The sequence below is a fragment of the Lipotes vexillifer genome, unplaced genomic scaffold (assembly GCF_000442215.2).
Source record: "Lipotes vexillifer unplaced genomic scaffold, Lipotes_vexillifer_v1.1 scaffold751, whole genome shotgun sequence".
Taxonomy (NCBI): Eukaryota; Metazoa; Chordata; class Mammalia; order Artiodactyla; family Lipotidae; genus Lipotes; species Lipotes vexillifer.
This window is the reverse complement of record NW_006799727.1, coordinates 206340-233889: the sequence shown is the minus strand read 5'-3', so window position 1 is coordinate 233889 and position 27550 is coordinate 206340. Positions and strand designations below refer to the sequence as shown.

The following is a 27550-nucleotide window of genomic DNA, read 5'->3' as shown; positions in this document are numbered from 1 at the left end:
GGGAAGACGGCACCCCTGCTGCTGAACCTGCAAGGCTCCAGGCAGCGTTTCTGACTTGCATCCCCCTGCCCCGAGCAGGTCTCTGTGACTCCAACCACTGGCCAAGGAGACTGTGAAATTGGGGGAATGACGACGCACAAGGGTGGAGTAACGTGGTTGGTGGAAAAATCAAGCAACTCCTGTAAGGGCCAAACTGACTCCTCATCCTGCAAGAAACATGAGCTAAAAACGGGGACGTGAAGCCGTGTATGCCTTGATCCACCCTTTGTTTAACCCGCTGACAGCAGCTGCTCCCATCACGGAATATGCCACGCCTGCATCGCACAATGGCTCCCAAAGAGGCACTGGTTGGGTGGAAGTTAAAGGTGCAGAGGCTGCTCCGTGGGGAGCCTGCCCTATGAAGGGGGCTGTGACCCACCAGACGCATCACACGCTACCGAACGGACCACAAGGGCTACAAACCCCAAGTCTCAACACCACCAGAGCACAGGTGCTGGGCAAAGGGCAGGCGGGACAAACCAGCTGGCAAACGTGGAAAAAACCTTGGGGGTCTAGGATTTTGTCTTCTCTGCATTCTCAATGCCCAGAAAGTCACCCATTCTTCCTGCTCCTGAAGAAAAGTACTTTCAAACCTGACACAATGAGAGAGTTGAGGGTGGCAGCTTTTGCACTTTCTGCCCGCAGCCTTGGTGAGAGCCCTCATGGAGGGATGTCAGAACTGTCTTCCATCCAAATCAGGCCTTTCCTGCAAGACCCAGCTCACTCCTCTCTCCTGTCAAAGCCCATCTCCCTGCCTCCATCCTGATTTCTTCTATGGTGTATTTTCTGAATGGCCCAGTCTGGTACTTTCTCCTCACTGCTTCACGCTTGTACGTCTGGCCCCTTGCGAGGATGGGCTCTTCAGTGTCAGGGCAGTGGGGAGAGCGTTGGGTTGGGAGCAGCAGCCTTAGGCTCCAGTTCCAGACCCAACACCAAACACGGAGACACTGAGGCCCTTCTCTGGGCCTCAGTTTGTTCATCTGTAAAATCAGAGATAACACACACTGTGCAGGGCACACTACTCGCCACCTCCTCTCGCCTGCATGGCAGACATCGCTAATCGATTAAAGTACCCTTGCCCACAGATCCAGGGCAAGGCCTCCCAGCTCTTCTCGACACAGCACTCTGAGCAGCCACAACTAATCCATCTGCACCCAAGAGATGCCATCTAAACCCACCTGCCATTCCCTGGACTAGACGGTTTCTAAGGACACCGTAAAACATGGTGGTCCCACAACACAGCACCTAGGAGAAGACTACACAAAGAGTGGGAACAGTTAATCCTTCCCCAGAGTATCTGGACTCTGAATCGGTCGTTAGGAATGAAGGCCCTTACAAAGCTGTGTCGTCTCCAGCCCAGCCTCCACTGTATCCTGCCGTGTCTTAACCCTGAGCTCCTCCAGAGCCGGGAGGACGTCTGCTCATCTCTCCATCCCTCCTGGGGGCCCAGGGCCGAGCTGATCCACGCTGGGCCCCAAGGAAGCCAACCAGCAGGTGAGAGAGAGAAGGGAAAAGACACAGGCTCCACGGCTGGGGAACAGAACCAAGTCTAACTTCAGTCTGAGAAGTGGGTGCAAGCATGAGCGGGTGGCCCCTGGGTCCCAGACTGTCTGGTGTTCTACAGAAAACTCAAGGGGAGACCACAGCTTTCCTGGACACGAGGCACAGACTCAACCACACCCTCCAAACCTGGCCCTGCCACCAGGTTTAAATCCTAACCTGTACCCACTCAGGACACGTGGCATCATCCCGACTGTATCTCTGGGACACCCTGTGGCACAGGCCTACGGTCACCCCCAACTGCTCCAGGAGGGAAGGAGGCCCTCACTCCTGAAGTCGCCTCCCTGTCCCCCGCAAGGCTGGGGCTGTCCTCCCTCCTCGCAGCCCCTCCAGGCACTGACCGCAGCCTCAGAGGTAAGGTGAGACTCTGGCTGAAGACCCCAGGGGATCTGGCTCCCATGCTCTGCTGCGTTCCCTTCTCAGCACCTGTCAGGCTCCCAAGCCCCAGGGCCTTCCTGCCAAAGCACGTAAAAAGCTTACAAGCCCACAGCCACCCGTAGGAGCCCCTTCTCCTCACCATCAGCTGCAGAGCTGGAGATGGGGTGAAAGATTCACCCCTGTGGCCTGGCTCTGCCAGGCCCCTGCGCCTGGAGCAGTCAGCTGGACAGAGAGGCCCATCTCCCAGGGAGTCTATTTAAGGGCCAGGTCTGCCCTGCTCCAGTGGGGGGTCTGGCCAGGAACTTCAGGGGGCCACAGTGGGCCCCAGGCAAGACTGGCTTTGTTCGATGGAGCGAGCCCTCCTCCCCACTTGGAGGGAAGGGGAGGCCCTCCCTCGTTCTGCTTGCCCACTCGAGTGTTAAGAAACAGGAGAGGTGACGAGCCAGGGCCATTCGGCCTCCTCAAAGGTCCGCCAGTGACTTATTAAGCCATCCCATCCTTATTCGCCCAGGATACCCGTGGAGGTATCGGTTTACTTGGTAAAACCAGTTCTTGCTGCTTAAGGACGGTGTGGGGCTTGGTGAATGGCAGTGGGAAACCGGACACCCCTGGGAAGAGCGCTGTTCTCGGGAAACGAAGCGCTGGGAAAAGACACAAGCATTCCCACAGAGTGTAAACCATTTTATTGTCCCCTGCATGCTGGGGCAGGGAGGAGTCGCCAACAGAGAGGGCTGTACCATCGGAACGCGGCCACATCAGACTTCATGAGGCCCGTTTTCCCGACAGTGAGGCACAAACCAATTTACCTGCACGTGTGAACTTTTCCGGTGACAGGTGATGCTGTGAAACCCGCAGAAAGGCAGCAACCCTGTATCTCCACTATGAAGGCCAATCCTGCATCCGTGTGAGGGAGAGGCCTCCTGGAGAGCCACACCTGGGGACCAGGTGCCCTGTGCATCCTGGGAAGACATCCTGAGGGCACCACACCTGGGGGACCGTGGCACCCTGTGCATCCTGGGAAGGCACTCAGAGGGCATCACACCTGGGGACCACGTGCACTGGTGCGTCCAGTTAAGACTGAAGTGAGAGAATCAATGCACCAAAATCCACGCCACAAGGATCACCTAAATATTCCCAGGAGAAAAGACCGTGACTCTCACTATTGTGCTGTGAACTGTGCACTAGCACAGGGAAAAAGGCAGCTGACTATCCCCCCACCATCAGCCACTCTCTCCTGCACTGCTGGACTCTGGGCCCTGAGGTCCTCACTTCCCTGGTCCAGACAGCCCCCAGGTGGACCCAGGCCCACTGGCACACCCTTGGTCACCAGAGGAGGGCATGTGGCTGCATCTGATGCTCTGAATCCCGCCCCTCAAATCCACAGCATGAGGTGGCTCTTAGGTCACCATCCACCCAGCATCAAAGGACAATACAGTCCCTACTCTCTAAAGACAAATTTTTTCTTTGTTTTCTTTCAAAGTAACATCTCCCCGTAAAGCAACGCAACATGATCACTTAGACCCCCAAGAGCCTTTTCCAACAAGCCACCTGGTGAGAACTGCACCGCCAAATCCTCCCTTTCTGACACAGGAAAGGTCTACCAGGAGCACAGTGCCCCAGGCTGGGTTTGCTCTAAGGTTTCTGTTCGCAGGTCTGCAGGACCCCAAACCTCAGGACCCCGGGTGAAAAGTGCAGGCTGTTGGCCAGGGATGTGATCTACAGGACTCTGGATACGTCTAACAATCTAGGGAAAAAAGAGGTCTACCAACAAATGTCATCCCACACCACTGTCAGGGTCCAACACGCCTTTCCATCTCTCCCCTACCCAGGGTTCTGCTGCCCAACCGAAGTAACTTTAATAGGGGAAAAGACGCCAGGGCCGCACTCCCTGTCACCCCCGCCCGCTGGGGCCCACGGCCCACGTCACCGCCAGTTCGGACAGACAGTGGTACCCAGGCACGCATCACGAAGGCGGGAGCCTCCCGCAGCCTCAATGAGAAAGTGAGCCAACAGGCAGGAATGAAACCTGTGCTTGGAGACAGGCTTCAGGTCACCAGGTGGCAGGTAGCTTTGAAGGCAGGAGCCAGTGCCCTTCCTGGGTAGTCCAGGGTGTGCCAAACAGGTGTCTGGATATTCTGGGGTTTGAAAACCCCAACTATTTCTGTCCTGGATGGGGAACATGGCTCGCTGCTTATGGTACATCTCCACCCACTTCCTCATCTCTGAAAAAACTATCCACATGTGTTATTTCAGAGGCCATACGGCGCAGAAGAAAACACTGCACCAGGAGCACAAAGGCCTGGGCGCCAACTTCAGGCCTGACACCCACTAGCTGTATGTGGCCCTGAGCAAGTCAGTTAACATCCCAGGGCTTTACTTCCTCATCTGACAAATGGGAGTAATAAGACCTGAATCATCTACCTCATACTTTTTATAGTCCTTTAACGACTGAGTGTTCTCTCTCCTATGACGAACCTATAATTTAAAAAGTAAATGCAGCAGCAGACTCGTGTTAGGACAGGGCTTGTGTCTATTTGCACACGTGGGCGCACACACAATCCTCGTCACGGCCACATCTGGATTCCTCCCTGCCCTGGTAGCTGACAGTTTCCATTCTGCCCACACAGTCTGTGTGGCATGTTGTAGGCTTCCCATGACACCCACATCATAGTGTGTGACATGACTGTTCAACCAGGAGGGAGTCCTCACTGATTCCCTAGGCCCTTCCTCCTCACGCCCGGCGCTGGGATGGCCTGCGGGATCCCGGGCTCTGCTGTCGTGGGTTATGAACCAGTCTAGTCCCCTAGACCACCTCAGGGGCCTAAGAACCTACTATGGCACCAGAGAGGGCAACCAGAGCCCACTGCAATGGGCCAGTTCTGGGCATCCTCTGCTTTCAGTTGCAACCGTGGCAGGGATTGCAAATACTGATACACTAAGTGCCAGGCCCTCCTCTTTTATTTTAAATACACTGACTTATCCTCAGCGCAACCCTATTGTGACTCCCGTATTATAAATGAGGAAACTGAGGCACAGGGAAGTAGAGAGATCAGGCCCAAGGTGGTATCAGCTTTTGGTGTAGCCATTCACCTAAAAACCGCACAGCTGCTAATGCAAGGACTTGTGTTGGAAAAGAAAATGAACCTCAGGGTTGGAAACACAAAATGTTCACACAAGTATTGTTCAATCTGTTTGTGGAATTTGCCGTCAGATAGTTTGGGCTCTGAACCTGGTAAAGGTGTTTCGTGGCAGAGTGACGTGGCTGAACCTCTCGGTGGCCCCTCAGTTCCTGCGTCCGCAGCACCTCCCAGGGTGGCCCTGGAGACGGAAGGCACACAGCAGGTGCTCAGGGAAAGGAGGGCCTTCTCAGAGGCTGCCAGCCTGGAGCAGGATGGGGTTGAGGGGCACCCAGGGCTTTCTGCAAAGGACTCTCAGTGGAGAAGGGGCTCAATGGGACTAGAAGCACCTGACATTCCTAAACCACCTCTCTGGATGCTTGAAATTTTTTTTTTTTTTTTTTTTTTTTGCGGTACGCGGGCCTCTCACTGTTGTGGCCTCTCCCGTTGCGGAGCACAGGCTCCGGACGCGCAGGCTCAGCGGCCATGGCTCACGGGCCCAGCCGCTCCGCGGCATGTGGGATCTTCCGGGACCGGGGCACGAACCCGCGTCCCCTGCATCGGCAGGCGGACTCTCAACCACTATGCCACCAGGGAAGCGCTGGATGCTTGAAATTTAAAACAAGATAACTACATCACATGGCAGTCAGAGCAGGAGCGATAAGCTCATGTATGAACCGTCGCCCAGGTCTTCAGTAACAGTGTGTGTTTTCCAGCCTTACCGTTGGGGGCTTGAAGACAACCCGGTCAGGTTCAAAGGCCCGTGTTGAGAAGGTGAGCCCCTGGGGACGCCTGTGGAGCTCCACGCTCTCCTGACCGCGGTGCTGGGACCCCCAGGTAGGGGCAGCCAGGCCCCAGCCTGGGGAGGCCTGGCCCGCGGGCTGCCCCGCGTCTCCTCCCTGTGACCCGCTCAGGCCCAGCTTCCAGGGCAGCATGTGCCACAGAAGCCACACTCAGATGGCACCGAGCCTGTGGGCACTCTCCTCAAAGTTCAAAGCCAGGTGCAAACAGAAAAACCCGAGCTCTCTTGCCCCGCCCTGTCACGCTGGAAAAGTCACCAGGAAGCAGACTCAGGTGTGCTCCGACCCATCTGCCCACACCAGGTACACGGGCCACAGCCCCTCCAGCGACTTCCACGAGGCTTTCTGCAGCCTCGTGAAGATCCCTGGCTGATGTCTGGATGCGTGCCGGGAAGGCAAGTCCAAGAGGGGATGAGGTGACCTCAGGGGACAGGAGCCCAGACCTCAGGTCCTGGACTCAAACTGCCTGTGACTTCGAATCGCTGAAAGGACCAAAGAAAACCACTCGATGGCCAGTGTTTCTCTTTCCCCATTTGCTGGGGGAAGTGGGTTAGTGGTTCCTGGCCTGGCTGCACATCAGAACCATCTAATCAGAAGCACCTAAGAGAGCTTTTAAATGATACTGATACCCAAGCCCACCGACCAGTTGCATCAGAATCTCTCATTCTCTGGGGAGGGGGCTTACACACTGCGTGGAAGGAGCTCCCCGGCAACCTGCTATGCGGCCAGCGGGGCCAGAAACACCCATGGCCCCTTCCGGCTTTAACATTCCACCAGCCACACGCCATCGGGACTCGTTCAAAACCCTACATTAGAGTCACCTGAGGCTTAACAACACAGGGGAACATTTATGAAGCCCAGGGATGTCCCGACTGTGCCCCTGGCTAGCAAGAAAAAGAGAGGATGGGTGGTAATGAGCCCCAGCCAACTATGACCAGATTTCTGTCATGTCACGTGGGAACTGGCTTCCAGCTCTGCTATTATCTCGCCACGTGGCCACAGCCCATTTCCCCGTTCTCCCCACCCCCACCCAATCCCCCTCCTGGCAGCTCTGGGCCTCCTCAGCCCAGCTTTCCACAGCTCCTGATGCCACCCTCTAACCCCCAGGCCTCCTGCCCTCTGAAGTCCGGGCAGGTACCAGGCGGCACTTGCTCTGGAAATGCCCTAGGCTAGGGTGTCTGTCATCTCTGCCACGGGGACTCTAGGTCCTGGCTGAGGGCCTCAGCCCTTCCTGTGTGACACAAGCTACAGCAACCTCGAAGAACAGACCGAGACTGCGTCTATGCTCAGGCTCAGCTCAGATGCTCACAGTAAGCTCTCAAACAGATCTGTAAACAAAAGATGCACATGGCAAAGCCGACAGCCACTTGTGGAACACAGAAGATGACTTTAAAAAGGAGCGCAACACGCGACATTTCAACCAAAGAAAGAGGTGTGTTCTCACAGTGGGCTGTGGCCCAGAAGTATGCTTGGGGAGGAAGACGGTAAACCCTCCCCTTTGCGGCTGGCACAGAGGACTTCCTCGGGGTATTAATAGCCATCAGCTGTCCCCATGAAAGCCACAGATTCCCTTCCCAGGGAACGGCCACAGGCTCCAAAGGATAGTGAACTACGAACCACTTCAATGTGCTGAGTTGGCAGGATGGTGGGGAACATCTGCCTTCTCTCTTCTTAGGCAAAGTTTTATTCTGATTAGTATCATCTATGTGATAAAAATACAAGGCGGACAAGAAAGCATCCAGGTTCCTGATTCTGCACAGTGGGCCAAGGTCTCCCTCACAGGGGCAGGGAAAGCTCATTCCCAGATGGAATATGACCCCTCCCCCAGTAACTGTTCACCAGCCCAAGGCAGGATATTAGTCTGGATGCCAGACCAGCACCAAATCCAAGGAAAACCAAGCGTGCAGGGAACACTCCTGTCCTCTGCCTGGACGAGGGTCAAATTAGTTCATTTTAAAGCCTCAGCAGCTAACGGCTAACGGAGTGGGGCCTTTACAGGCCGGGCAGGGGTAAGTAAGAAAGAATTGGCTCCATCAGCCCTCCCTCCAAGTCCAGACACTAAAATGGGAACAGCGGGCGCTGAGCACCCTGACCTCTTCCACCACCTTTCCTCCTCATCCTCCCCGGCTTCGTCAGGGCCAAGTCGCCAACTTCTCTTCTAGACACATGTGATTCCAAGTCCAAAGCTGACATCAGTGACCTAGACCCAAAAGACCTCAAGAAGAAAGGGATGCTTCCATATATCCAGACAAAACTCTAATCTAGAAAGATACACGCCACCCCTATGTTCATAGCAGCACTATTCACAATAGCCAAGAAGCAACCTAAATGTCCACTGACAGAGGAATGCATAAAGAAGATGTGTTGGGCTTCCCTGGTGGCGCAGTGGTTGGGAGTCCGCCTGCCGATGCAGGGGACACGGTTTGTGCCCTGGCCCGGGAAGATCCCACATGCCGCGGAGCGGCTGGGCCCATGAGTCGTGGCCACTGAGCCTGTGCGTCCGGAGCCTGTGCTCCGCAACGGGAGAGGCCACAACAGTGAGAAGCCCGCATAACAGAAAAAGAAAAAAGAAAAAAAAAAGGAAGATGTGGGGCTTCCCTGGTGGCGCAGTGGTTGAGAATCTGCCTGCTAACGCAGGGGACATGGGTTCGAGCCCTGGTCTGGGATGATCCCTCATGCCGCGGAGCAGCTAGGCCCGTGAGCCACAACTACTGAGCCTGCGTGTCTGGAGCCTGTGCTCCGCAACAAGAGAGGCCGCGATAGTGAGAGGCCCACGCACCACGATGAAGAGTGGCCCCCGCTTGCCACAACCAGAGAAAGCCCTCACACAGAAACGAAGATGCAACACAGCAAAAATAAATTAATAAACTCCTAAAAAAAAAAAAGATGTGGTACAAATATACAACGGTATACTACTCAGCCATGAAAAAGAATGAAATAATGCCATTTTCAGCAACATGGATGCGACTAGAGATTATCATACTAAGTGAAGTAAGTCAGAAAGAGAAAGACAAATACCATATGATATCACTTACATGTGGAATCTAAAATATGACACAAATGAACCTATCTGTGAAACAGAAACAGACTCACAGACAGAGAACAGACTTGTGGTTGCCAAGGTGGGGAGGTGGAATGGGAGATCGGGGTCAGCAGATGTAAGCTATTATATATGGAATGGATAAACAACAAGGTTCTACTGTATAGCACCAGGAACCATATTCAGTACCCTGTGATAAACCATAATGGAATAGAATATAAAAAACGAGTGTACATGTGTATGTGTATGTGTGTGTGCGTACAACTGAGTCACTTTGCTGGACAGCAGTAATTAACACAACATTGTAAATCAACTATGCTTCAGTAAAAAAAAAAAAAATGAAGTTCATCGAGCATCCAAAAAAAAAAGAAAAAAAAGAAAGGGATGCTTTTGTTTCTGACAGTTTAATCACGGTTTGATTTAGGCATGAACTGCTGAGAAGTCCTCATACCCTAGGACTACCCATCACCAACAGGAGTATCTTGGCTCTCCAGGCTTAAGACTAAGTGCTTCAATGTGGAAAAACCCCCATGCTGACTCCAAGAGAAAAGGTTTTTTCTTTAAAACAAACAAAAAAGAAATTAAAAAAAAAAAAAATGGAAAGGAAAGAAATGCTGAGCGATTCTGCTCAGCTAGCCATGTATGGTCATTTAGCCACTAAGTGGGAAAGACCCACCACTTTTAAAGCCGGGGCTGAGGTTCCACACCCTGTATGATTAACATCACGGACATTCTTATTGGATGCCCTCTTCATTCCTTCAGAAAATACTTGAGACCAGCATCTGGCACACGGCCATACGTTCCACAAAAACCTCCTATCCTCCTCTCAATTCATGCTCCTAGCATCTCCACCTCATTACCATATCAGAGAGGGTGGGGACCCATCTAATTCAATGCAATGCCCAAATCACGTCTCATGCTCTATGCTAAATGCAAAGATGACACAGCTGGCACCTCAGCTGTATCAGTGTTAACTTAAGCCCCGACTGTACAACCTTGGGCTGGAGCACCCACCAGTCCAACTTCTTGGTTTTCTAACTGGCTGTTCCAAGTCCACACTGCTGGACCCTAGGAGGTAACAGCCCACGGTCACACCCACCGCATCCTCCTAAAGGTGTCCCCAAAGCCACCTTCCAGGTTCCACACGCAAAGAGCCAACAGCTGGTCTCATTCTATTCCCAGAGCCTGAAGGAGTTAGAAACAAAAACCCCAAACAACACAGAAAATCCCCAAGTCCATAGAATGGAATAGAAACATCCTATTATACTTCCTTTGCCTGCCTCACAGGTGCACCTGTGAATGAGAAAATGGAGAGAACAAGTGCCTCCAGAAGGAAAAAGTGTGGGTTCAGTCCCTTTTTGGGTACAATTATGGTAGAATACACTTAACAGAAAGACCACATAAAATACACATTAACATTTACCATCTTAACCAATTTTAAGTGTACAATTCAGTAGTGTTAAGTGCATTCACACTGCTGTACCAATCTTCAGAATTCCTTTCCTCTGGCAAAACTCAACTCCATCCCATTAAACACTTAATTCCCCATTCCCAGCATCCTTTCCCCCAGCCCCTGGCAACCACCATTATACTTTCTGTCTCTCTCAATCTGACTACTCTATAAGTACCTCATATAAGTGGAGCCTTACAGTATTTGTCTTTATGAGACTGGCTTATGTCACTCAGCATAATGTCCGCATGGTTCATCTATGTTAGAGCATGTGTCAGAATCTCCTTTTTTAAGGCTGAATAATATTCCACTGTATACATGTACCACATTTTCTTCGTTGTGTGTGTGTGTGTGTGTGTGTGTGTGTGTGTGTGTGTGTGTTTCTTGCGGTATGCAGGCCTCCCACTGCTGTGGCCTCTCCCGCTGCGGAGCACAGGCTCCAGACGCGCAGGCTCAGCGGCCATGGCTCACGCGCCCAGCCGCTCCGCGGCATGTGGGATCCTCCCAGAACGGGGCACGAACCCGTGTTCCCTGCATCGGCAGGTGGACTCCCAACCACTGCGCCACCAGGGAAGCCCGTACCACATTTTCTTAATCCATTCATCCACAGATGGACACTTGTGCTGCTTCCACCTTTGGCTTCTGTGAATAACACCATGAAAGTGGGTGTAGTTCCTTGATATTTTTTTTTTTTTTTTTTTTTCCCGTTGCAGAGCACAGGCTCAGGATGCACAGGCTCAGTGGCCATGGCTCACGGGACCAGCCGCTCTGCGGCATGTGGGATCCTCCCGGACCGGGGCACGAACCCGTGTCCCCTGCATCGGCAGGTGGACTCTCAACCACTGCGCCAACAGGGAAGCCCCAGTTCCTTGATTTTTAAAAGTCAAAAGTGATTTCCAAATCAAGAAGACCAAAAGTCAAGTTCTCTTGAGCATACCATATTCTTCCTTTCTTATTTATTTCTGGTCTACTCTAGAATAAAAGTCTAGTTATCTCTTCTCACACATTCTAAACTGTTTCCAACCACAGCTGAACGTACACTTGGATTTCAAAGCCACACGATGAACTCACCCCCCAACTCCATCTGTCGCTCCCAAACCTCTGGGATCTCTCAGGGTGGCAGCCACTGAGCCACCACAACAGCTGCTCCAGCTCACCCTGTTCCCACCAACCTGGCCATCTCCAGGGGTTCAAGCTCTCCCTTCTTGAGACTGCACCTAGGAGGAGTTCAAACACACCCTGGAATTTAAATGACCTATGAACTTAGGCACTGGATCACCCCTTCCCAAATGTGCCCCACCATGCTCCCCCCCAAACCAAACCCAGTAACTTTGGAGCTGGGGATGGTTATGGACATGGAGCTTGGAGGTCCTGAATTTGACCTTTCAGAGCAAGGGAGGAAACCTCGGTCAGAATCAGAGGAGAATACTTCCAAAGGGAAAAAACAGAGGAAGGCTTCACTGGTCCCACTTCCAGTTACTTTCTGTTTAAAAAGCACGAGATTAAAAGGCTTATCAAAGTGGCTTTGCCTGCCTTTAGAAATCAATTTATCCCACCTTTTGAACCCCAGGGTCAATAAAGACCCAGAATTTCAGTACAGGCCACGCATTAAAGTAGGAACATTTGAGAGTCCAGCCCATCACATAAACGTGCCCCAGGGAGGACCCTCGGCCCAGGCAGGCACGGTTGGGCCAGTCACGTCTGCTTCTTTTGGACCCAGTTCACGGGATGGAAGTAGGTATTACAGCAGCCCATCAGCTGGCATTTACTGTGCTCCTAGACCCTGGGAGAGCAAAGGTCGCCAAAGTCCCTGCCCTGAGGGAGCCTGCAAACTCGTGCAGGACCCAGAGAAAGCAGATGAGAGCTGAAAAGTGTGATGACGGTGATAATGAAAATAATTAAACTCAGGTTCAGAGCATCTGCATGGGCTTCACAGAGGCAGACCAAGGGAAGATGCTCCGGCGGGAGAAGTGCCCAGGCACGATGCCTGAGTGCAGAGGACAGGGCAGCACAGACAGCACTGCAGCCCAGGAACCAGCACAGTCCACCCTCACCAGCTCCAGCCCTACAGCAGCACCAAGCCAAGGCATCTCACACGCAGGCGCCCCCTCTGAACTGTCACGACCCAGGGCTTCGAGTTTGGTTGTTATCCCCACTGGACAAAGGAGGAAACGACTTGGAGGGGTCGGGCTGCTTGCCCCAGGTCACAGCGCAGTGTGTGGTATCTGGCGGGCGAGGGGATTCCCACTTGTGCAGGAGAAGGAGAAGCCCCTGGAGAGGCTGCAGGGGGGCAGGGGTGACAGACTCAGCTACCGGCTATTTCCAGAAGGATGGGGAGGACACTGGCCTAAGGCTCCCCTGGGATGCAGGTGAGGGGCTGACAAGGTAAAGGCAGCCTGAGAGGAGTTTCCCTCCCAAAGGAAGAAACCAGGGTAATGGTAGGTGAGAAGAGAAGCCGGAGAGACCCGAGCGCGACCATCCTCCCAGGCGACACACCCTTCAGCCCTCCTCTGCGAAATTTCCTCTAGAAGTCTGGACAAGCTTCAGTCTCAGGTGGCTCAGGGAGAGCTTGGAGTTATCAGAAACCACCATTTCTTCTTTTGGCATCTCAAGCTTGGGACATCCACAGCTGAGACTCAGTCCATTCACCTTGGAAAAATCCAATTTTGTAAGCTCTACTCTGTAACATTTAAATGTCACAAATTCTCATCCGAACAATGGGGGGAGGAAGGTGTTTAGAAGACCAACTTAGCACAGAAATGTCAAAACTGCTTTAGAGCTTCTGATATCTTAAGCAACCATGATTCCACAATGTAAAGGGAAATCAACTTTTCTGACTGGTTCCAAGAACAGGAGGACCACCTGTTTGGTTACTGTGGTTTGGAAAAGGAGGGATTTATTTTTAAAGTTTCAAAGTCATTAAGCCTAAACACTGGCAAGCTCAAGGGAGCCAAGCTGGCCAGACAAAGTTGAAAACAATCAATTTAACTTCCACCCCCAGGGACTGAGCCTCCCGGGTACCTGACATATGGCATCTACATCAACAAAGCAAACACCATGTGAAAAGCCTGCAGGTTGGCGTGAAAGCCGCGGGGGACCCCTGTAAGAGTGGGATTCAAAGGCTCCAGTCTCCCCCTCACCCCACTGCACTGCATCTCCATCCTGGTTTGCCCCCCTTGACCCCCTTAACAGTCAGGTCCTAAGTCCCTGACATGTGTCAGGCACTCAAGGGACAGAGAATGAATAAAGGAGGGCCCTGTGCTCCAATTACTCAACTGTCTAGAAATGGGGAAGGAGTCAAGGACTTTTATAGGGTTATTATTTTAGCGTGGAGATAGATCCTGGGCCCAGGCCAGTAATATGTTCCCTGAATGCAATGATGTTATTCTCTGACTTACTTACTCCACTGAGTCACGGCTTCTGTGGCCCTGTATCTTGTCACTAGCACACGCTGACTGATGGCAGGCATGTTTCCATGCTGGTGCGGTAAGAGGCGAACAGAGACAGAGATGCGGTACCTACTTTTAAGGCGTGTCACTGCTGGTGGGAGAGACATTCATGAGGCTGCCAAGAGATAATGTGCCTCAGACAGTCAGTTCACTGGAAGCAAACAGTATGCTTTAAATTAAAAATTCATATAGGAGAAAAATGTGTAGGGCAAGAGTCAAGCACGTATGCGCACGCGTATTGGACTAATCCAAGTAAATCAGAGTGTAACCTTTGGAAGGGCCCCTCCATAATCCGATCACTAACAAACGAAGGAAGCACAGCCCAGAGTGGCGGGTCTCTCTAACGACCCCCCACCTCTGCTAGACTGGTGGGCATCTTAGCACTACCAGCATGAACCTGTCCAAGGCCCTTCCTTAACCCTCGCTGCAATGCTTGAGGCAGGCGCTATTAATATCCCCACTTTTCCAACAAGGAAGGCTCTCAGAGATGAAATTACCCAAGGCCACAACTCTGAGAAGTGAGCTCAATGGAGCCCACGACTCCACCTTCTGCCTCTGCAGACAAAGGAGCTTTGCAGCTGCTTTTCCTCCTCTCTTCCTATTTGTACCTGGTGTGCATCTCCTGTGTCCCCGGTCCTCCACCTACACAAGCGACGTGGCCCCTCCATCTGCAGAGCGTGAACGCACGGGAGCGGCCCCGCAAAGTCAGCCTGGGAGGACAAGCTAGCGCTATTACTGTTCTTCACTGACTCAGAAACTAGGCAGTATTTCACCTGAGCCCCACACGACCGGTAATATGGTGTTACCCATATTTTAGAGGTGAAATCAAATGATGCACCCCAAGTCATATGGTTAGGAACAGTGACACACAAGTTTCTAGACCCTTGAAAAAAATTAAATGACTCGCCCTTACTTCTGCCCTCTCCCCTTCCACCTTGTTCCTCCTCCTCTGGCTTCACATTCCTGACCTTCTAGGGCACTGGAGAAGCGACCGCACAGAGCTAGCGCATCCTCTTCCACTGGGCGGCGGCTAAGCGCCTACCCTGAGCTGAGAAAGCAAAGCTGACTTCTCCCTGCAGAGCTGGAGCCGATGCCAGGGCCAGCCCAGGGGGGTGGGCAGCTACGGGGGGCAACGCAAGGCTCCTCCCCAAGGTTACACTGTACCTCCCTGTTCCCTCAGAGAGCGGCCCCACATTCAGAGCACCATCCCCCTTCCCTTAACCTGCTGAAACCCAACCCCAAACCAATGGAACCCCTGCGGCATTCAGCTGACAGCCCCTTTACCCACCTGAAACCTCCAGCTCCTCTCAAAACTTCAAACTCAGAACTGGGGGGTACAAGCTGTGGCCTCTCCAACAATCCCAGCTGAGCTCACCAACTTAAGACAAGCGCTGCCTCATCCTCATTACTCTGTCATTCTCATTACTAGAGAAATAAGACTGAAGTTATATCGTAAAGGACCAAGGCCCTGAATGCCACGGCAAAGTAGCAGAGAAACTGCCTTTCCACAAAGAACAGTTGAGTAAGAGAAACTGTTATTAGCCCTGGACGCGAGCCACGCAGCCAGCTCTATGGAGGGCAAAGCCTGCCCAGGCAAGTTCTCCCATGAGTCCCTCTCACAAACCAGTTATAATATCAAACACGCTGATCTTGGCATTTAACACCAAAACCCAAGGCAAGGGAGAGACTCTCTTTCTTTTTACAAACTTGAGAAATCCATTTCCCTCCTTTTTGTTACAAAAGGAATTGGGTGCACGGACCTTCCATGAAGGGCTCGAAAACGTAACACTTTAAACGAATGAGCATGGATTAAGAGAACAGTTGAGCAAAAGATAAAAAAGTAAACACATGGCGAGAGAACATGTATCAGAAACACTGAGGAAGACCAGATCTGTAAACGTGAGGAGGCCTTTAGGGGCAACTGTGTAGTGCGCATTTGGGCTCAGCTCCGTGTAGAACAGACCAAAGCAAGGCAGCAGCCCACGGGGGCCTCAGGGGCCATCCCGGGTGTAAAGGGAAGACTCCAAGTGAAAGCTGCTTCCTTTCCTTCAAGGCAAAGAAGAGCCTGGCCTCTCAGAGAGAGCAGGGAAACCCCCAGCAATTCAAGGTCTGGACTCAAGGCCAGGAGGAGGAGCCCAGAGAGACCAGAAAGATTCTATCAACAGCTGTGCATGCGCACGCACGCACACGCACGCACACGCACGCACACGCACGCACACGCACACACACACCCCCACCTCACACACCCACCCCCCTCCCCGGGTCCTCCGGGCCTTAAGCCGCCAGGGCCTGGTCAAATTCTGGCTCCGCTAATTACATCAGACCCACCTTTCACCCCTCCCCACCCTCTGCAATTAGCCCTGATTCTCTGCTTCCTGCTGCGCTGGGGGATGCAGCAGGGTGAAGTCTGAGGCCAGCTGCTCCCTCTGTCCCACCCACTGCCCAGCCCCGGAAGTGCTGGTTTCAGAAGGCGCCTGAAGCAATCTAGCCCCTTCCTCAGAGGCTCCCGGCTGGTGTGAAATCTGGTTAATAAGGGGGAGCCCAAGCAGGAGACCCTGGGGAGGCAGCACTCCCAGCTTGGCGAGGCTTCGGGCTCAGGACCCATCCCACACTGGTGCAGATATCCTAAATGGCCTTGCCCACCTTCACAGAACAGCTGGTCTGCCCACAGCAAGCCATCTCCCTACATGACTGCAGAAAGCTTCATTTTTAGACGCTTCCCCAAGCAGCCGATGACCAAGAAAACTTGCAGCTCCCTGGGGCTTCCGTACCTTACTCCACGAGCCTCACTTTCCTAATCTGTAAAACAGGGACAGCAGTTTCTTCCTCACTGTGACAGGGCTGAAAGCTCCTAGCATAGTGCATGGCTTACAGCAGGCACCCAGTTATCTCCTCTCGGCCTTTTGACTGGGGCACAGAGCTGGGTCCCAAAGTTCCTGCTTACTGTTCATTACGCCTCCATAGCATTTCTTCTGAAAACAGAAAAGAGAAAAAAAGAAACCAAGTCCAACTGGCACTTGGTCTCACATCTGGCAGAAACAAACCCGCCTCTGGAAAGGTGTGGGACTGAGTGGCCCATGACCAGGTGTCCGAAGCCCTGTCCGCTCCATCCTTGGCCAGCAAGACAGGGAGGGTCACAGGTCAGGACTAGATGCCTTCTGCTCAGTGTGGAGAAAGAGAATGCGGGTGGCCCTGAAAGCCGGCACCCTGCTGCAGCCCCACTCCAGCCCCTGTCGGGCTGACCTGGAGCCACTGCCACTCAACCCCATCGGGCCCTGCCCTGAAGCCCGGGGGGCAAGCACCCTGCTGCAGGGCTCAGCTCTCCCGGGCCTGAGAAAGCACTTTATCCTCCCCCAGATGTTCGCTCTGGGTGGGGCACCTAGCAAGCTGCCGTCCGGCCCCGCGTGGCCAATACCCCTCTCTCCTCTGCGCCTGCTTTGGTCCAGGCCGCCACGACCTGTCCTGACTCCCCACTCTCTCCTGACACCAATCCATTCTCAATACGGGTGTCAAGAGTTTTGTTTTAAACTTTCTTCTTTAAAAATGCTATAAAGACTCCCAAGTCCTTCAGGATGAAGTTCCAATTCATTAGCATGGCATCCGCCCTCTGGAACCTCCGGTATCTTTCGAGCCTCACCATCACCACTCCTCACAGAAGCCCCAAGCTCTAGCCACTCAGAGGTGACAGCCTGCCGGCTGCTTTATGCCTCTACATTTTTCAGGTTTTGCTCCCCCAGGACAGCCCCCATGCACCCCATTTTCTGCCAGTCTAGCTCCCTACCCATCCTTCAGGACTCAGGCCAAGTGTCACCCCCTTCAGAAAGCTCTCTGTGAGCTTCGCCCCTTCCCAGGCTGGGAAACTCCCTCCCATGTCCCGTGACATCCACGTCCTGTGCACACACAGGTGTTCTAGCAGGCTGGTCTACCTGCTCCATCTCCCACCCCACAAGACACAGCATCTCAGGCATGGAGACTGGCCTTAAGAACAAGGAGGGGGAACAGAGAAGAGAACTGGGTGAGCCCCGGCAGGGCCACCAGGGCTTCCTCATCCCACACTTCATCACCCTACACTAGAGAGAACGGGGGACGGGAAGAAAGGAGGAAGGAGGAAAGGTGGGGTCCACACAGACCACCGCCCTCCTCAGCCTCGCCTCCCAACGCAGTCTGGAAGGCTTTCCCTTGAACTTTAGACTGAGAGCATTCACAGGGAAGTCGGTAATCTCCTGGGTCAAGTCCGCGGCAGACAAAGGCTCCCACTGCTGATATGGGGATGGGGCACAGGACCCCCTCTGACGAAGGCCTCCCGGTCCTAAGTCCGGACCACCCCGCCTCACTGCTGTGTTCGGTCACCACGCCATAACCCTGCTGGAGATTCCAAACCAGGATCCAGTGACCCACCAACTCAAGGCAGTTCGCCCAGACGTACGGTAAAAATAATCTCAGACCTTCATCCACATGGCAGAGACACAGAAAAATTCAGTGTTCAGTGGCAACATAGAATACGCCACTGTAACAGGTACCATCACAATGGGTGAAGGGCACAAAGGTGCAATTCAGTAAAGAAAAACAAAAGGCCTGTAAAGAAGGTAATTTTGGCAATAAGTAGCAAAAGTCCTCCAAGTGTTCATGCCCTTTGACGTAGGAATTCCATGCTAGGAATTTACCCTAAGAACATAAAAACAGCGGTTGAAAGATTTACGGACCAAGTATGTTCATGGGGTATTGTTAATAATTCTAAGACAGAAATAACTCAGTATCAATGATAGTGGTACAGCCACATCATGAAGTGCCATGCAGACACTAAAACTCATATTACGAAAGAATATTGAATGACATGGGAAAATGCTCACTACACCGTAAATGAATATAAAGGTTACATACAACCCACACCTTGAAACACATGTAGTAACAGACACAAAGTCGGGAAGCATAAATACCAAAATGTTAACAATGGTACGCCTAGGCAATGAGATAGTGGGCAGATTTAATTTTTTTTATATTTCCCAATCTGTAATCAGAAATTATAATCATTGCAAGAGGGAAGAGATACGGGGACATGTGTATAACGAATTCACTTTATTATAAAGCAGAAACTAACACACCATTGTAAAGCAATTATACGCCAATAAAGATGTTAAAAAAAAAGTTAAAAAGAAATTATAATCAAAAACATTACTTTTAATTTCCTCAAAACATAGATACAAGCTACAACAAAAACACCCATCTCACAGGCTTACTCTTTAACCTTTAAAGAGTGGACAAAGTAATTTCTCCCCTACAAATTCAATACACTGTATTACTCATAAAGCAAAAGCCACTGGTACCTGTAGACAGGGCCTGAGCAGACTCTAAGTTCCCTTGAACACTGTCTCTATCCACCAAAGCAAAGCACATCACACCCACCTAAGGAGACATCACTTTACCTAAAAACCCTGAGACTACACGAATGAGATAGTTTACTTTGTTCCCACCAACGATGTCAAATACACATTTCCTTCTGTTCTTACTTCTGACAAGTCTTTCGTTTCTTCAAACTGAGGGCGCACAGTCCTAAAGATAATTCTAACTTTCAGTAGTCAGCCCATGGTTATCTAATACAAATGCCACAGAAAGCTGACAGATCTCAAAAGCAAAAGCAAGGCTGAGTGGACAAGAGGTACAGGCAGTACATGGAGGTTTTATCTGAAGAGATGACATAAAACAGTACGTATACGTACGAAAGTTGACGACAGCGGTACCTCCAGGAGGGAGGGAAGGATAACTGGATGCAGTAGAGGCGCACTGGAGACTTCAATCAGAAAAAAGATTCTTGAAAGAGAGGTCTGAAGCAAATATGAAAAATATTCACATATGTTCATATTTATTTTGAGCAGATACACAGGTGTTCATTATAACCATTTGTACTGTTTTACTTTTAATTTTTCAAAGCAATGAAGGAAAAAAGAGATTATAGACGATAGGGCAACCCTGAACCGTTTCTTCTGCTGAGAAGAAACTATTCTGAGATAAAGAACAATATTCCGGGTCCGTTCTAGCCTTCCAACCATGTGAGAAACCAGAAGGGCCGAGTTCCAGGAACTCGTTAATACAGAACTACAGAGCTTCCTCGAGGTCACCTGAAACTCTCAATCTTGGTGGTCTCTGGCCATTATACGACTGTGGAATTTCAGAACCACAAGGGCTCACCCTCTTTCGGACAGATGAGAACTCAGGAGGCCCACAGAAGGAAAGCTGCCTGTCCCAGTGCTTGGCCAGCGAGGGGAGATGCTCAGAGAAACTCAGCCAATTTCCCATTTCAGAGTCAGTCCTGCAGGGGGGTCCCTACATGCACCCGAAGGTCCCGATTTCAGGATCAATATCCACATGTGAGTCAACAATGAAGACTTACATCTCCACCAACACACTGCACTTGTCCAGGCCGCTGTGTGAAGTGCTTCCCACCAGCAGAAAGCCAAAGAAACCTCAGAAACTTCACATGATAATTAGGCTCTAAGAGTCGCGAGAAGGACCTAGATCACAGGTGTCCAGGGCAGGGGATGGCAGTTGACACCATGAGCGACCCGCCAAGGATAAACATGTATCAGTCATCTGCTGCACCGGGAATTTCTGTGTATACTGCCTTATTTTCCTACTGATTCCATGATCAAATGAACATGCATTCAATGTCCATACTCAAGGCTCTGAATGTAAACAATGAACCATTCTATAAATCCAAATTTTAACTGAAAAGGACTCAGATGGAAGAGTTTGGCTGTTGAGTGAGTAAAACAAGCCTCATGTGGACTTCCCTGGTGGTCCAGTGGGTAAGACTCCACGCTCCCAATGCAGGGGGCCCGGGTTCGATCCCTAGTTGGGGAACTAGATCCCTGCATGCCACAACAAAGGGTCCGCATGCCCCAACGAGGATCCGGCACGGCCAAAATAAATAAATAAATAAAGATAAATCTTAAAAAAAAATGAAGTGAATTGAGGGACCAATTTAAAAAAAAAAAAAGCCTCATGTGATGCTGGGCTCAACGCTAACCAGCCAGGCGGCTCAAAGCAGCGTGCAGTTCTGGTCCAAGCCCGCCTTTCCTCCAGGCCTCTCCGCAGATGTCCCATTTATGGATGCTCATTCTGAACAGCCTTTCCTTCCTTAAAATTCACAGACTGAACTGGGAGCTCTTCCCACGGTCCTGTCCAACTCTGGCTTCCTCTGCCCCTTCCCAGCAACTCCCTCGGTGACACCTATTCCCTCTGGTCACCCCCTCATCTTTGCAGCCTCTCTCCTCAGAGCCTCTCCTCTTCCTGTCCTGGGGCAGATGAGATGTGTGTCCATTGTAATGTGATGGAGAGGAGTTACCTGATGAGAACTGAGCCCTCTCCGCCCCAGGAGACCTGGCTGAAGGTGCCCCTCCTAGACAGCATTAGAAATGCTCTAACCCACTAGTTCCCACGCATGTGCATCAGAATCACCTGGAGGGCTTGTTAAGCTGCAGACTACTGGACCTCCACAGCAGGTCTGGGGGAGGGGCCTGACAACCTGCATCTCTAACAAGTTCCCAGGTGATGCTGATGCTGCTGGTCTGGGGACCACACTTTGAGAACCACCTCTCTATCTCTAGCCTGCTGATTCCCCATCCTGTCAGAAGGATGTTAAGACTCAAACAGCTGGGGAACTTCTGAAAATGCCGATTCCAGGCGCCAACCCCAGAAGAGTCCGAGCAGCAGGTCAGAGGGAGGCCTGCGACACTGGTGGTCAGACTGAACCTGGCCGTGCTGGTTCTCACCCACTGCCTGTCCTCTGCCCCAGAAAAATGTCAAGGACCTTTTCTGTCTCCAGGGCTTTTCAGGGGCAAAACTTGAGCTTCCCTGTGAAAGAAGCCCATGCTATTCACGAGAGGCCTCTGTCCCTGCTGACTGTCCCTGCCCCACGTGCCTCAGAAAAGAAGGGGACAGCCTGGGGGCAGCCAAACCACTGCTTTGCAAACAAGACCCGGGGCTGGACTCCATGACCTTGGTGTGTCTACTGAAAAGCCATGGCAAGAAGTCCCCCTCCCGAAGGGGTGACCTCCCATCCTCCCAGCCACCCCAGCCACAGTAAGAACCGCGTCTGTCTCTCTTCACCCAAAAAGCCCTTACAACCTGCAGGGTCTCTCACAAGGGGACGCTGGGCAGTACTTCTTTGGGGAACCTTCCTTGAATGTCCCTTTAAAATAATAACCAATTATTGTTATTGTGTGTTTATGCTACAACTGTCAGGTGGTAAGGAAAATAGGCAGGGTATGCAACTGTATATATGGCCCGACCACAACGGTGTGAAACAAAAACTATTCAGGCGTCTGCCATACAGAGTGAAGTCAGTCAGAAAGAGAAAAACAAATACCGTAGGCTAACACGTGAAAACAAAAAAAAAAAAAAAAAAAAAAATGGTCATGAAGAACCTAGGGGCAGGACAAGAATAAAGATGCAGATGTAGAGAATGGATCTAAGGACACGGGGAGGGGGAAGGGTAAGCTGGGACAAAGTGAGAGAGTGACAAGGCCATATATACACTACCAAATGTAAAACAGATAGCTAGTGGGAAGCAGCCGCATAGCACAGGGAGATCAGCTCACAGGGAGATCAGCTTGGTGCTTTGTGACCGCCTGGAGGGGTGGGATAGGGAGGGTGGGAGGGAGGGAGACGCAAGAGGGAAGAGATATGGGGATATATGTATATGTATAACTGATTCACTGTTATAAAGCAGAAACTAACACAGCACTGTGTGTTAGCAAACATCCAATAAAGATGTTAAAAACAAAAACAAAATATTCAAGCAAAAACTGGAAGGAAGATCTAAAAATGTTAATAGTGATTGTATCTGGATGGTGGGGTTATGAGTGGTTCTTTTCTTCTTGCTACTCGTTTGTTTTCTAAGCTGTTTATTAAGAGCACATATTACTTATACAACCAGAACTAAACTTTATTTTATCAAAAGTTGGAAGGAAAAAATACACAACAGAACACTGCCCACACCTAAGCTGTGTCAGCCCAAAGGGCGGTGTCCTGCCAGCTTCCTCCAAGGGAGCAGGGCTGGCTGAGGGTCAGGGACGCCTCATGGCCTTTAGCAAGTGCTTTCAGCAAACATTTGCTCCAGGTTGGAGCTGAGGCTGCCAATACACAGCAGCCCTGCCCTCAAAAAGCTAACAGCGCAGAAACAGAACAAGGATGCAGGGTCCTCTTTTCTACCCGTAAGTCTTTCTGGGCTCTGAGAATGGACTAGCGATCATTTCCTTCCTGTGACTGTCTCCCATCTTCTGGAACTCGGCACAGTGCCCTAAGAGGGGCACGTTACCTCCAAGTAGAGGGTCTCAAGCCCTTTGGTCGGCCCAGACTGGACTGTCAGAGCTGCTGAGTGCCACCACCATGTGTCCTACTGGGCCGCCAAGCCCAGAGGGCAGCACCTGCCAGGCCAAACAGCCTGCAGCAAGCACCTGACTGTTCCATGCTGCGTACAGAGCCAGAAACCTCACCTCCACCCCAGTGCTTGCAGGGAGGGTTACCACCACCCAGCCACACCTGGGGCAGGAGGCTCACCTGTCCAGAGTTAGTGGTCTTGTCTCCAACTGTTAGCACCACCTGCTTCCCCTGGCACTTAGCACACAGCATCAAAAGCACTGCTTACCATGAATGGTGCCTGCAGCCAGAGATCAAGCCCCGAGTAGCTGCTAAACAAGCACCATGGCCACCAGGCAGCCCCCTCCACACCCAGGCCCAAGTTCACTGGCAGCACACATTTCCCCTGACTGTGGCTGTCATGAGGGAAGCAGTAGTTGAGACCCACCTGCTGACAGCGTGCCCAGCCCTGACAGTGGCTCTCCTCAGCAAGGAAACAAACCCCCGTCACCCCTATAGATCCAGTTCTCACAGGGCTCTCCCTCACCCCCGGACACCTCCTCAGCACAGCTGGTATCTGTTACTAAAGCATGGGCCCGGTGCTAAGCCTCCCAAAGGCTGCTCGGAGTGTCCACAGTGCTGTGCCACCAATGGGCCATGGAATGAGCACAAGGGGCTTGCTGAATTGGCCACACAAGCAAAACATCCTAGCACCCCAAGCCCCCTCTCATGTACCCCGACCCCAGTGGGAGGAAAATGGAAATAATCACCTCAGAAAGGCCAAGACACTGTCCACTCCCTCCTTTTCCCTCCTTTTTTCAAATCCAGCAGCAACCACAGCCCTCTGCAGGAACTGGACCCAGCACCCAGCCCAACGCCACAGTGCAAACTCTACCTGGCCGCCTGGCCAGCGACCTCAGTGACCTCAGAAAAAGCACCACTGCACGAGGGCAGCAAGGAAAGCCACAGCTCGGTGGAGCGCTTCCTCATGGTGACAGGGTCCTCATGACTCTGAAGATTCTCCCAAGCCCCAGAACCAAGACTAAGTTACAGCCCAGGAAGCTGGGTGCTAGGGGAGGTCTCAGAGGCAGAGGGCTCAGTGAAACCCCAGTGTGAATCTGGAAGGAGACTGGTTCTTGAGCAGTGATCCTCAAACTGTGTTCCCTGGGGTCCTGGGAACCCACAGAGATGCCTTGGAGAAAGAGGGGCTGAGCTGAGGGCGCTAGAGTCCCCCAGCCCCCAAGTCAATCAGAGTTGCTAGGGCTTCACCTGGGGACTCAAGAAAATCATATGGGGGAAAAAGTTTCACTGCTAAGTTTGACAATCAGGGCTCTGAGGTGCAAAGTTTAAATATGTTTCTCAACAATGCCGGCTATCTAAAGATTGCGAACATCATCAAAGATTCTCACCCAACCCTCCCGAGGCTGGGATGGGGATTTTCACAGCCCTTCCCCCTTTGGGCCCTCCTGTCTGACCCACCGACTACCTGCTAATGAGATATGGGGAGCATTTCACAAGCAGACACCCCATACTGTGAACCCGGTGCTCCTGTCTGCCAGCTGGGTGCTCACTGATTATATATTTGGCCTGAACATAACCCTTCTGTGGTCCCTTCTCTCCCTCAACCCTTTGAATCACTCCTGTACAGACTCACGGAGCTGTGGGTGATAACCGTGTCAGGTTGCCCCTCCCAGAGCCCGTGCCAGCCAGTCCCCACTTGACTGTGTGCTTGGGCCGTGGCTGCAAACCAAGGCTCGTCTCTGGGGCCCTCACAGCACCAGGCATGATGCTTTGCACACGGCTCAAAGAACATTCCCTGGACAAAGTAAAGCAATCCCACCTCTGACCCTTCTCACAATGCCAAAAAAAGGGATGCATGTGCAAACACACCAAGTTTCAACAAGCAGATGCCTGACCACCATTTCCTCTTGGCTTCCCGTAGGGAAACCGTTCAAATGACGGTATTGCCGGACGCACAGAACCCGGGGAGGGCAGCGCGGGGGGACCCGCCTTACCTGGTAGTAGGTTTTAATGTTTCTCACCAAGATGGTCAAGTTCTGAATGCGAAGGTTCACATCATTGTTGACGTGTTTGTTGATGCGTTGATTTGTTGGCCTGGGATCTCTAGGGGAAGAAAAATGAGAATGGAAAATTGCATCTCCCAGCATCTGTCACACCCCATCCTACCCCAGCCGCTACTGAGCATTCTGTCCTCTCCAAGCCTAGGTTACTATGCAGCTGGGACAGAGTGGCTCAAGTCAAGTCCTAATTCTGCCACTGCCAAGCCATGGACCTCCAGGGAGCCACATCACCTCCTGTCCCCCCCAAGCACTTAGCCCCCCACTGGCCCTTAAGCAATGTTATTTCTGGCCCCAGAGCACCCATAAACAACCAAGTGTCAGTGCAGACCCAAAAGTTGCACTGTGTAAACATCAATAACCTACCCCCAAATATATATGAAGATTAAAAAGGATTCAAAGCTGACCAAAGCAAAATATGTGAAATATCAAGAAAGATGGAAAAGGGGAAAACAGCCCACTTTCTGACTTCATAAACCAGTAAAATCCTTAATGTTCCATTTCAAACCGGGGTCTCCTGCCTATGTCACCGAACTGCTCTTGCCTGTGATTTACATTCCAGGGGCACAATTCTACCTCAAAAACTACCACCATGAGTGTGTGGTACCATGTGGTGTACAACACACCCTATGAGAAATGTGAAGAGACACAAATCATTCCTGTGGGAAACCCCCAAAGTGTCATTTATTTTCCAATCTCTGGCAAAAGTCAGGTCTGCTTGTGATGAAACTAGAAATCTGAATCAAGTGATTTATAATTTCACTCATCTACATACAGGACATTTCTCAAAAATTCTCAGTGTCAAAAATATTTCCTATTTGAAGAGAACAGACTCAACAGAACGGATTTCTCTTCCCTCTCCCCATGTACCCCACACAGCTTTTCCTAACATAGCCCTCCCTGCCATTCGACTGTCCCAAGGCACCACAAAGGATGTTTCATTCAAATGAGGGCTGTCTTCACAGTTTCTTCTGTCATCCGAGCCCTGTGCTAAGGGTGCTGAGCCTTCCAGGGGCTGCTGTGATGGAGGAGAGACAGGCCTCTTCCTCCTTCCTCGGTACTCGGGCCCCTCGATGGTGATGATGATGATGATGATGAGAGGACAAGAAGGGGAATTTGGGGAGTTAAGCAAATCAATTTCAATGCCATTCAGCTCATTCAAAGCCAATAATTTATACAAAGTTGACAAACAGGAAAAAAAAATCTAAAAATAGAAATTATTGCAAATGCCACTATAAGCACAATTTCTTAATAACACAAGCTGTTTAAAATTCAACCATTAAGTAAATATTTGATATAAACACTATGAGTCCCTACACTGTACTGTGTATATGCAAACCCCTTTATGAATCACATGCAATAATCAGCCATGGACTTTATTCAATCATCCTGTATCTCCTAAAACAGTCACATGGGCTCCTTGGGACAACCAGAGGACCTCTTTCAACTGTCCTGGGACAACGTTTCGAGGCGCAGGCTCAGCGGCCATGGCTCACGGGCCTAGCTGCTCCGCAGCATGTGGGATCCTCCCAGACCGGGGCACGAACCCGCGTCCCCTGCATCGCTGACTCTCAACCACTGCGCCACCAGGGAAGCCCGGGGACAACGTTTCTTATTGTCCCCACACAGTACTAGAATCTGGCCAAGCCATTTACATGTTACATGTTTCTCCCGGAGCCATTCATTACTGAGAAAATAAAGGTTAACAGTTCAGTAGCAATTAATTTAGCAGCAGAGGAGGCATTCAGAATTTAAACCACAAAGGCATTTTAGCTACAGAAGTGCACCTAGCACCACAAAGTAATTTATCTTAAGGATGCAGTTCTCTTCCCTTTACTATAGACACCTTAAGAGATGAGAAGCAATTTCATAAGGTAACAAACGTGCTTCCTAAAATAGCAGAACTTCAGAATATGCAGGGCTTTTTCTGTTTTGTTGTTATTGTAGTCCCAGCTTTCATTAAGTCAGACGGGGACCCCCCTGAGGAGTGCCAGAAACTGGAAGACCTTGGCAAACGTGGACATTCACTGCACGGGCAACGGCACAACACACACCCAGGATCCAGGGTCAGGGCCTGGGAGACTGTCAGGTGACGGGGGTCGGGGAGGGGGTTCTATATGAATAATTAGACTAATTATCATGATCATTAGCACTCCCTCATTTAACTCAGGCTCTCAGGGTAAAGAGACATTAGGAAACAAATCGAACAAAAGTCAATTATGGTGAAGGAAGGCCTATCCCCACTCTGCCCAGCACTGTGTAACCCTGCCCTGTCCCTCAGCA

At 51.4% G+C, this 27550-nt stretch overlaps 1 protein-coding gene across 1 annotated transcript in view; it reads right to left on the bottom strand.

The window, feature by feature from the left end:
- CCDC88C (coiled-coil and HOOK domain protein 88C) overlaps positions 1-27550 on the bottom strand; it is a 129191-nt gene that overhangs the window by 95438 nt on the left and 6203 nt on the right. The window contains 1 exon segment of the mRNA XM_007471882.1: positions 25205-25313. Within this exon segment, the coding sequence (XP_007471944.1) occupies positions 25205-25313 (109 nt within the window).